The 11766-nt window shown below is 44.6% G+C and overlaps 1 protein-coding gene across 1 annotated transcript in view; it reads left to right on the top strand.

Moving 5' to 3' along the window:
• TECPR2 (tectonin beta-propeller repeat containing 2) overlaps nucleotides 1-11766 on the top strand; it is a 75837-nt gene that overhangs the window by 25047 nt on the left and 39024 nt on the right. Inside the window, 2 exon segments of the mRNA XM_010851330.1 lie at nucleotides 8789-8917; nucleotides 9316-9447. Coding sequence (XP_010849632.1) covers nucleotides 8789-8917; nucleotides 9316-9447 — 261 coding nt within the window.

The following is an 11766-nucleotide window of genomic DNA, read 5'->3' as shown; positions in this document are numbered from 1 at the left end:
TGCACTCAGTATGCTAGCAAATTTGAAAAACTCAGCAGTGGCCACAGGACTGGAAAAGGTCAGTTTTCATTCCAATTCCAAAGAAAGGCAATGCCAAAGAATACTCAAACTACCTCACAATTGCACTCGTCTCACACACTTGCAAAGTAATGCTCAAAATTCTCCAAGCGAGGCTTCAACAGTACGTGAGCCATGAACTTCCAGATGTTCAAGCTGGATTTAGAAAAGGCAGAAGAACCAGAGATCAAATTGCCAACATCCACTGGATCATCAAAAGACCAGGAGAGTTCCAGAAAAACATCTACTTCTGCTTTATTGACTATGCCAAAGCCTTTGACTGTGTGGATCACAACAAACTGTGGAAAATTCTTAAAGAGTTGGGAATACCAGACCACCTGACCTGCCTCTTGAGAAATCTGTATGCAGGTCAGGAAGCAACAGTTAGAACAGGACGTGAAACAACAGACTGGTTCCAGATCGGGAAAGGAGTATGTTAAGGCTGTATATTGTCACCCTGCTTATTTAACTTATATGCAGAGTACATCATGAGAAACGCTGGGCTGGATGAAGCATAAGCTGGAATCAAGATTGCCAGGAGAAATATCAATAACTTCAGATATGCAGAAGACACCACCCTTATGGCAGAAAACAAGAACTAAAGAGCCTATTGAAAGTGAAAGAGGAGAGTGAAAAAGTTGGCTTAAAACTCAACACCTAGAAAACTAAGAGAATGGCATCTGGTCCCATCACTTCATGGGAAATAGATGGGGAAACAGTGGCAGACTTTATTTTTGGGGGCTCCAGAGTCACTGCAGATGGTGACTACAGCCGTGAAATTAAAAGATGCTTGCTCCTTGGAAGAAAAGTTATGACCAACCTAGACAGCATATTAAAAAGCAGAGACATTACTTTGCCAACAAAGGTCCGTCTAGTCAAGGCTATGGTTTTTCCAGTAGTCACATGTGGATGTGAGAGTTGGACTATAAAGAAAGCTGAGTGCCAAAGAACTGATGCTTTTGAACTGTGGTGTTGGAGAAGACTTGAGAGTCGCTTGGACTGCAAGTGGATTCAACTAGTCCATTCTTAAGGAAAGCAGTCCTAAATATTCATTGGAAGGATTGATACTGAAGCTGAAACTCCAAAATCTTGGTCACCTCATGTGAAGAACTGACTGATTGGAAAAGACCCCGATGCTGGGAAAGATTTAAGGCAGGAGAAGGGGACAACAGAGGATGAGATGGTTGGATGACATCACTGACTCAGTGGACATGAGTTTGGGTGAACTCCAGGAGTTGGTGATGGACAGGGAGGCCTGGCATGCTGAGGTTCATGGGGTCACAAAGAGTTGAACATGACTGAGGGACAACTGAACTGAACTGAACTGATGGAATCAAATGCCATGATCTTAGTTTTTTGAGTTTTAAGCCAGCTTTTTTATTCTCCTTTTTTACTTTCATCAAGAGGCTCTTTCATTCCTCTTCGCTTTCTGCTGTAAGGGTGGTGTCATGTATATGTCATGTATATTGTCTTGCATTTATGATCGTATTTCACTGTTTCAGAAAATGAAAAATAACCATGCCACGAGACACTTGATGTGCAGCTGACTGCACCCCGAAGGCAGCAACCTTGCCAGCCCATGCCTCTCCTGAGCGTGTCGGAGCTAGCCGTGTCCCTCCGGGACTGTGAGACCCCCGAAAGCGGCACCTTTGTGTCCCCACAACAAGCACAGTGAAGCCACCAGTAAACACTTAACTGCTTAACCCTAGTTCATCTCATTTTAAACTAGCAATTCTTTTATATAGGCTACTTGATATTATTAAGGTCTATCTCATTTGTAGACTCGTATGAAACAGTACTAGATCGGTATCTTAATGCTCTTAGTGTGGTAAAAATCCCATTATTAAATAATGTGTTAAATGAAGGATTGATTTTATGAAGTAGATGTATTGCTAAAAATTATAATATTAACAGTGGATTTGAGCCTTGAGTGTTTGGGTATCTTAAAAGAGGTTTTGTATATCAATGCAGTCATGAAAAATAATCTTTAAGTATATTCTCTCTCTAAAGTAGAATTGTTGGCAATGTCTTTGTTTTTAAAGAGGGACTCACAATAAATATTTTTTTTTAATCTTTATTTATTTATTTAATTTTATTTTATTTTCAAACTTTACAATATTGTATTAGTTTTGCCAAATATCGAAATGAATCCACCACAGGTATACCCGCGTTCCCCATCCTGAACCCTCCTCCCTCCTCCCTCCCCTACCCTCACTCTGGGTCGTCCCAGTGCACCAGCCCCAAGCGTCCAGTACCGTGCATCGAACCTGGACTGGCGACTCGTTTCATACATGATATTATACATGTTTCAATGCTATTCTCCCAAATACTTTTTTAAAATTGTTTTTTGTTTTAATTTATCTTCTTGGCTGTGCTGGGGTCTTCACTGCTTTGTGTGGGCTTTCCCTAGTTGCGGTAAACCAGAGCTTTTCTTTGTTGCAGGATGTGGGCTTCTCACTGCAGTGGCTTCTCTTGTTGCAGAGCACGGGCTCAGTAGTCGTGGCCCGCGGGCTCTAGAGCACGGGCTCAGTAGTCGTGGCGCACGGGCTTAGTTGCTCTGTGGCACGTGGAATTTTCCCAGGCTGGGGATCAAGCTTTGTGTCCCCTGCCTTGGCAAGCAGATCCCTGTCCTCTGCACCGCCAGGGAAGTCTGTTAATGTCTTTGAACTCTGTGTGTGGCTTGGTGGTAACCTGACTTCTTTCCCGCCATGGGGATGGATGGTGTATTGAGACCCCCGAAGCCACCACTGTGCTCATTCCATGGCACACCTCCTCCTGGCTGCTCCCAGGCTGTTCCTCCTTCAGGGTCATAGCCTGCATTGTGATCTGACAATTCTTCCTGCCTTCTCCAGCTGCATCCCTTTTTCCCTCACAGATTTTTGTTTTCACAGTAAGTGCCTTGAGTGTCTGATTCTATACTCAGGGGCTGCTCTCTGTGCACACAGACTAATGCAATAGTATAGTTCTGTCTTCCAAGACTTCTGCAGCCAATTTGTTCTGTCAAATACTGGGAGAAGAGTGTTGAAATCTACAAAATAACAGTGTGCGTGGTTTATCTTTCTCCACTCTTAGTTTCAACTTGTCTGTGCCTTTAAATCTATAGTGCATTTCATGTTGATAGCGTAAATTTAGGTCTTACTTTTTTAATCCAGTTTAACAGTCTCTACCTTCTAATTGGCATATTTAGGCCACTTATATTTAATGTCCTTCTTGAGGTGGTTTAAGTCAGGGTTTCTCAACCTGACATTATTGACCTTTGGCCTAGGGCTGTTGTCCTTTGTGTTGTAGAGTGTTTAGCAACATCCCTGGCTTTAAACTGCATTTTATCATGATAGCCTGTTTTAAAATCTTGCTGTACTTTAGTTGAGATTTTTTTGTGTCTATATTCATGGAAGGTTATGTCTTTATCTGGCCTTTCTCATTATGCGTGTGACAATTTGGTATTTTCATTCTACATTTAACTACTCAAGTTGGACATATTATATTTTATAATCACTGTTTGGATTTCCTCACAGTTTTATCGGCATCTTCACTTGCCATCCCTTGTTACATTTTGGTTTCCTTTGCAACCAATTTTCCTTCTTGCTGGAGTGTGTCCTGTAGTAGTTCTTGGGTTGAAGTCTTTGGGTGGTACTTCAAAGTACAAAATCAAGTACTCTTGATGTTTTGTTCGTCTGAGTGTCTGCCTTTGTTTGTTTGTTGCCATGCCACATGGCTTGCAAGGATCTTAGTTCTTTGACCAGGAATTGAACCCAGGCCATGGTAAAAGTGCTGAGTCTTAACCACTGGACCGCCAGAGAATTCCTGTGTCTCTGTCTTTAAATTGTTTAGAAAGACATACTGTTCAAGGCTATCAGTTCTGTCTCTTAGCACTTTGAGGATGATACTCTACAGTCTCCAGGACTCCTTTGTTGAGACATCTTTTATTAATAATTATTCATATTTAGTTATTTGCCTCTTTTCTCTGACATATGAATATCTCCTTATTGCTTTTGAGGTTTTATTGTTTGAAAGATATGTGTGTGTGCATTTCTTTTCATGAATCTTGTTCAAGGCTTGTACTCCTGAGGATACAGGCTTTTCCCTAGTTTTGGATAGCTTTTAGCCTTATCTCTGAAGGCACTGCCCTCTCTAATCCTATTTTCTTTTCTTCTGGAATCCCAATTAGATGTAGGTTGGATTTTTGTATTCTATCCTCTGTGACTCTCAACTTCTCTTTCTTAATTTATATCTTTGCTGCACAGATCTGTCATCTAATTCAGTGATTTTTCTTTCAGCTGTGACTAATCTTTTAATCCACCACTAAGATTTTAAATTCTTTTGATTCTTTTTCATGTATATTTAATTATTTCTGATAGTGGTTTGCTCTTATGTTTCAATTTCCTTTATAGTCCTTGAAAATTTTAAAGACTTTTTTGTTATTGAAGTATAGTTGATTTACAATGTTGTGTTAGTCTTAGGCATACAGAAAGTGATTTAGGTTTTTATTATTATTATAGGTTATTACAAGATAGTTCCCTGTGCTATATAGTATACCGGGATCCAGCCCCGGTAGGACCCAGGGATTCCCTCAGGAGGACGGCATCGGCGATAAGGATAGTAAAAGGGGAGAGAAAGGGGCTTGATCTACCTTGGTTTACACAGAAAGCCAATAAAGTCCGTGACACCAGACTTGCCCTGTTCACGGAGGCCACAGGCGCCCTCTCAGTGGGGTGAAGACGCAGAGCACCCTTGCCCTGAAGACACTGGGCGCCTTCCCAATTGAGTCTTAGAAGCCCGGGCAGATAAGTGAACTCAGGGAGCCCCTGTGCTCCAAGTAGTCATCCTGAAGGAAGAACAGAGAGAGAAAAGGAGGGAAAAGAAAAAAAGAATGACACGGGGAGACCAAGCTCTGATGAAGCCAGGTCCGTAGCTTTATTTTCAAAAGGAGCTTTTATACCCTAAGTTGTACATAGAGGATAATAGCAGGTATAGAATCATGCAAGGTCAGCAGTCCTTGACCCTTATTGAGACCAGGCTTTCTTTCTGCAGACTTATCATATACAAAGGCTTTAGGTGATTTACATCATCTTCTGGCCAGAAGGCCTGTTAACATTTTTCTTCTGATAAAGCTTAGTCAACCAGAAAAACTTATTTTCTCCAAAGGTGATTTTTCTGAAGTTTGGCGCCACTGCCTGAAAGCACTAGATAGAGTTGTATTCCTGTAGGGCAAAAGGTGCAGTGGGGGATAACAAGGAAAGAATTTATTAACTCAAGGGTCTAGGGTTGTTAACATTAAGGTTACTACTTACATTTCTATATACCAACTATATTAATACACTCCCAGGGACACAGTGGGTAAGGGATATGGGAACTTGGCAGCAAGCATTAGTTCAACAATGAAATCCTCTACCAGTTCTATTCTAATATTTTTTAACTCCCCTAGAAGCTCTGCATTGTTAAAATATGCCAGCTTCCCGTGCCTCTCGTGGTTGGGAGGCTGTGAACAATCACACGCGTAGCTGTAGGAGTCCGGATAAACCTGTTAGGCAAGTTAGAAAGCTATCTGAGGGATTTGAATTGGAACACTCCTATTATGCCCAGGAGACTTATTAACTAGAGCTCTAAGTTGATGTCCTTCAGAAAAAGGTGGTCAGGAATAGCCCCCTGTTAATGTCAGAGGAGTTGGTGAAAGTCATAAAGTAGTAAGACAGACAGATTCTGGTTTTGGGATAGATGCTCAAGCAGGTCCAAGGGGTCCCTCGAGTCCTGATTCGCCTTTGCCTTCAGGTCCTCTCCGCATGACCTTTGTCATGGGTGGGATCTCCCATGCTGGCTCCTGGCAACAGGTCTCTATTTTTTATTTTATATGTAGTAGTGTATATCTGCTAATTCAAAATTTCCAATTTATCCTTCCCCTTAAGCATATTTCCATTACAGTTCTGGTTCTTCTTAGTCTACATGAAAGTACTTGAGTTGGGATGAGGGGTTGTCCAGTTCTGTTGGTGCTCTTTCGGTTGAGTCCTCTTCATGGGCCTGTTTCCCTGTGGTCATCTCTGGCTGTGAACTGTGTGGCTGATCCCAACACGTGTGAATCCTGAGGGGCCTGGGCCGAGACTGAGTCCCCAGAGGTGGGGTTTATGGTCATTCTGCCAGGCCCCTTGAAGCATTACAGACAAGGAAGCGTGTCAGAAGCTGCCTGCATGGAGCTGCTTTTGAGTGGGGAGGGAGAGTAACTTTAAACCCTGGTGCTGGATGGGGCAGGTTTGTGATTACAGATCCTTAGGAACTGCTCTTTTTATTCACTCCAGTCAGTGCCTGAGATACAAGGCTGAGTTCCTTGTCAGCTCCATTTGCCAGCAAATTGACTTTTCCCTAGTTTACACTTTCCCTGAGCGTTAGGTCTTCATGGGTTCTGGCTTTACGGGGAGGTCAGGTCCAGCTCCCTACCTCATCTGGCCTGAAGCCTTGTCCTCATTCCCCCTACTCACCTGAGAAAATCCCAGGTCTGGATGTTCACCAGTCACTGGGCAGCCTGTGGCTTCAGGGCTGGCTTCTGTCTGGTTTGACAGAAGGGCTCTCTTGGGTTTTGGCTCTTGTAGATTTTCTTTGTAGAGGTCGGCTGAGCATTTAATAAGTGCTTTATGTATCTTATTCAGCATTTCTAGGTGTTTGGAGGGCAGTGTTTTTCAGAACAGCTAGAGTGTTATCCTGTCAGAAGTTGAAACTTCATATTTTGTTTCTATCTGAAGTATAGTCGGGTATGATAGTCTGATTCTTTGGATGTTTTGGTTCTTACGTCAAGAATGATGACATGTATTAGTAATCATATTAAAGAATGTTAAGTCAAGCCTAGTACCTTGGTTTATTAAAAGCATGTTTACAGGCGTTGCAGTTTCCAGCCCATCTGTGCGATGATTTTTATTTTGAAGCCATTCATTCAGAAAAATTACACAGCTGTTCTGGTTTTGTGCTATGACATGGGAAGATCTCCAATAAGTGATTTGGATTACTGATGGAGTAGCAGTTTTTGTAATTACAAATTCCCAGGAAAAATATTCTTTTTTATTTTGGGCATGCCATGCAGTGTGCAAGATCTTAGTTCCCCAAACAAGGATCAGACCTGCACACCCTGCAGTGGAACTGCAGAGTCTTAACCACCGGACCACCAGGGAGGCCCCGCTGGCATGTCAGACGATACACATCTAAGGCGTGTTGTGTGCCTTTCTCGCCTGCGAGCGGAGGTGGAGCCGTCCCTAACAGTCCCTGCCTTCCGTTCACCGTCCTGCTGCTCCTTGGCCGACCCTGCCTCCCACGTCCACAGCCATGGGTCTGCTGGAGCCCCGAGGCAGAGCAGGGCCTGGCCTCTGCAGTCACACTCAGGCAGAGTCCTGACTCGGTTCCCCTGGGCTATGTGACCTGAGACCAGTCTCACAGCCTTGGTATCACGAGGATAGCTCCATCTCCTATGCTCTTGGTGGTCTGAGGATCCCAGGAGGTAATGCCTGTGCAGTGCTGGCCAGGCGGCCTGGCGCAGGACACGTGCTTCTGAGAGGCCTGTGCCCTGTCCCTTGCTGCTGCCGGCATCCTCATCAGGCCTCACACTCGTCTTTCCTCCCTGGGGTTCTCCACCCTGGCGCCTGTGGAGTTGGCCACTTCTCTTGACTGGGTGCGAACTTGCTCCGCCTGAATGAGCGCAGAAAGCTCCCGGCTGGTCCTCCTGTCTGGGCCCACGCCTCCTTCCAGCCTGTTCCAGAGGGTGTCCCAGTAAGACTTCAGACTGGTATACTTGCAAAAGCAGGCATCTTCAAGGGCCCGCTTTTCCTTCCTGTCACTTAAGATCTAGCTCCCTTACCCCCTGTCATGCTCTGGCACCAGGCGTGTTTATAGCCTGAGCAGGGCCTGAAAGCGAGCTCCGGCGTGACCACCTCCGCTCGCTGGGGCGGTTCTCTGCGTGCATGTCTTGCTGCTGCGGCTCCGCTTTGAGAGGCCGGGCCCTCGCCCTGCTGTGTGTTAACCCAGCAGCTGACTCAGGATCCTGAAGGCGCAGGGTGCACTCGGGTTTGACAGATTGATTACCATGTAAATTACCGCATCAGGGTTCAAAACGGCCTATTGAAGATCTTGCCATTTGTCTTAGCAAGGTGGAAATGGTTGTGTAATTTTTTTGAATGAGTGGTTTCAAAATACAAAACGACTATTCAGGTGCACTGGAAGCCTAAAGATCTGTATTCAGTGCTTGACATGTGCTTTTTACTAAACCAGTATAAGAAGCCTGCGTTAATGTTATTTAATGTGATTATTGATCTAAGAATCTAAACACACCAGGAATAAGTTTATGAAGCACTCTCAAGTGTGTTGTTGATCCTCCAGCACACCTGTGTGGCAGGTACACACCACGGATGACAGCTGGTGGGTGACTTGTCCATGTTGAGAGAGAAGGAAGCAGAGCTTGGGAGTGGGACAGCTCTCCTGATTCCAGACTCTGATTTCAGGGGGAACAATCTCTCTTGTCCAAGCTCCTTAGAATTCTCTTGAGAAGAGCTCAGTGGTTCACACTTGCCATTTCAAAAATAAAAAACCTGGAAAGAAAAAGATATAATTATCTCTCTGAACTATATTCATTTTCAATCAGGAGTATGTATAGGCTGCTGTGTGGTGAGGTTTTCCATTTCACTTGTAGGTGCTGTTTCACAGTTTGAAATCTGGCCCAGTGACAGGCCCATTTGATTTTAGATGTTTTCTCTTTCAGGGGAAAACGGAGTCCATCACGGTGGTGAAGCTGCTGAGCTGCTTCGATGACCTGGTAGCAGCAGGCACAGCCTCTGGGAGGGTTGCAGTTTTTCAGCTTGTATCCTCATTGCCAGGGAGAAATAAACAGGTAAGTGCCAACCATTTTAGCATTTCTTAATTTCTTGGCAAATTCCTCTCATCCTTTAAAATGAGAAGTCCTCATCTGCTGAGAAAATATTTGCTCAGAAAAGCCTAATTCTGTGCTCTTCATAGTCAGATAACATTTTTGTTGCTGGTAAGACACTTGGTGAAAAGCGCATATGGGTAATTTAAATTGCTTAATAGCCTCTGGCTCCTCTCCGTCAGTTTTCAAGGTAAATAGACAGATGGGCCCTTGTGCAGGGTTTTGCCTGGAAAGCAGCTTGGGAACACCAGTTACTCCACAAAACAGGAGGGGTTGCATACTGCCTCGTCCACACAGCTCTACATCTCACAGTGTCTCTCCTTTTCTTTTTCTTGCGTGTTATTTTTATCGTTTATTCATAGCTTCGGAGGTTTGACGTCACTGGCATTCACAAAAATAGCATAACAGCTCTGGCTTGGAGCCCCAATGGGATGAAACTGTTCTCTGGAGATGATAAAGGGAAAATCGTCTATTCTTCTCTGGATCTAGATCAGGTAAAATCATTTTCAGAAGTATTGTTGGTCTGATACTTGGAGAAATTATAGCTGGTCAGTTTGTTTTCTTGATCCTTGTCCCATTTTTTTCTGTCTGCGCCAGTCAGCTGGTGGGATCTCAGTTCCCCAAACAGGGATTGAACCCAGGTCTCGTGAGTGAAAGCCTGGAACCCTAACCTCCAGGTCCCCCGGAAATTCCCTGTGTCTCTTTCTGTCCTCAGTTGCTGTTTGCAGCATTTTCTTTCAGGGGCTCTCCTGACGCTTTGTGAGCTTCTACTTCTGTGTGTTAAGAGTTGGCCTTTGTTTCTACTCAAACATACGCTTTTCTCATTCTCCTGTTGTCTGTTGCTGCCACTTAGAAAAGAAGCCACTACCAAGCCTTATTCCTTGACAGTTTGTAGAGGAGGACATGAAACATTTCAAAGTCACGACAGTTGTCAACTGAAAACTAAAAAGCACAACCTAAAAGTTGAGAATCTTTATTCGGTGGGCTTACTGAGGACTTAAGCCTGGGAGACAGTCTTAGGTAGCTCTGAGGGATCCTTCCAAAGAGGTTGGGGAGGAACCAGGATCTACAGGAGCTTTGAAAGAACAAACCTGCTTGTTGAACATCAAGAAGTGTGCTAACTAAAGAAAAAATCTCTCAAGTTAACGAATTTAGCACTTTTCTATGTGTGGGAAGATGCGAGAGTCTGGGCTCACTGAGATCACATTCCTTTGATGTGCCCCTTAACACTAGGGCCAGTGTCCCGTGCTTTTCAATCCTGAACCCCTCAGCCACATGTTGGGGGTGGCCCACAGTGGCTGCTGGCTTGATGCAGGGTAGCCTGTGTATCTCCACCCTGAGCTCCCTGAGGGTGCGCCCTGGGGTAGGGGAGAGGACAGCCCTGTGGCTGATGGCTGCCACCTCCCTTGTATACTGACATGGCAGGCAGCCGTCTTGGTCCACTCTGTGGACAGCGGTCAGAGTGGGTGGTGAGCTCACCCCAGCCAAACTTTGGTTGTGAGAGAGTGGTGGAGGAGGAGGAGGCTTGGTGGCAGCAGGGAGCCAGCTCCACCCCTGTGTTTGCTCATTAAACCTCTGGACAGAGCCCTAAGCCTCACATTCTGATCTTCAGTCAGTAGATAAGAAACCCAGGTTCCCAGGGGTCCAGGCACCAGGTGACGCCCAGCAGAGCTCAACTTCAAACCGAGGGTCTGCTTCTGTTGTGTGGGTGGCTTGAAGCCTGCCTGTGCTTTGTTTTGTCAGATGTCTGCCCGGTTGGAATTCTCTCCTTGGTGGTATGCTCCTTTCGTCTTCTTCTTTGTTTTGTAGCCATTTTTCCTAGTGTGTCCAGAAATTCAGCGATTACTAGCTGGGTAAATCTGAGTCCCTCTAATCCGAGACTGACCTGTCTATCACGAATATTCTGTTGCAGTGTTCTCAAACTGTTTGGTCCCAGGACCCCTTAACACTATACCTCTTAAAAAGAGGACTCCAGAGAGGTTGTGTTTGTATGGGTTAAGTTTTTGTATATTTTTGTGAAAAAAATACTACTGAGAATTCCCTGATGATCCAGTGGTTATGACTCCGGGCTCTCAATACAGAGGGCCCAGATTCAGTCCCTGGTTGGAAAATCCCACAAACTGCAAGGCGAGGCCAAAAACAAAACACGGAACATGGGACGTGCCCGGTGGTCCAATAGTTAAGACTCCTCGCTTCCATGCTGGATGCCTGGGTTTGATCCCTGGTTGGGAAACTAAGATCCCACATACCTTCCAGTGTGACAGAAAAAAAATAAAAAACTACTACTACTTTCAGGAGTAGCATCACTTTATGTTTTTGCAAATCTCTTTATATATGCCTTAATAGAAGACAGCTGGATTCTGCATTCAGTCTGTCATAATACATTGTTTTGGTTGGGGTATATCAAGAAAATCTGGCCTCACACAGGTATGTGGTGGGAAATAGGAGTGTTTTAGTAGCCCTTCCAGAGAACTGTGTTATGTTCTTCTTTAATCACATGCCCAAATTGACTAACGGTAGTTTCTTTAAAGGTTGGTTACAACATGGAATCTGAAAGCATGTGGGTGAATTTTTGTTGCTCTGTTACAATGAAATCCATTGGTCTGTCTTGCACTTTGAAGGGCTCCTTGACTCATTTTATTTGATTTTGTAATTCTGTAATTTTGTGTGTTGGTCACTTGGAAAATATTGACATATTGAGTGATGCTGCTGCTGCTGCTAAGTCGCTTCAGTTGTGTCCGACTCTGTGCGACCCCACAGACGGCAGCCCAGCAGGCTCCCCCTCCCTGGGATTCTCCAGGTAAGAACACTGG

The sequence above is a fragment of the Bison bison genome, unplaced genomic scaffold (genome assembly GCF_000754665.1).
Source record: "Bison bison bison isolate TAMUID 2011002044 unplaced genomic scaffold, Bison_UMD1.0 scf7180017864302, whole genome shotgun sequence".
Classification (NCBI taxonomy): domain Eukaryota; kingdom Metazoa; phylum Chordata; class Mammalia; order Artiodactyla; family Bovidae; genus Bison; species Bison bison.
The sequence above is the reverse complement of the archived record's forward strand: the minus strand, read 5'-3'. Positions and strand labels throughout refer to the sequence as shown.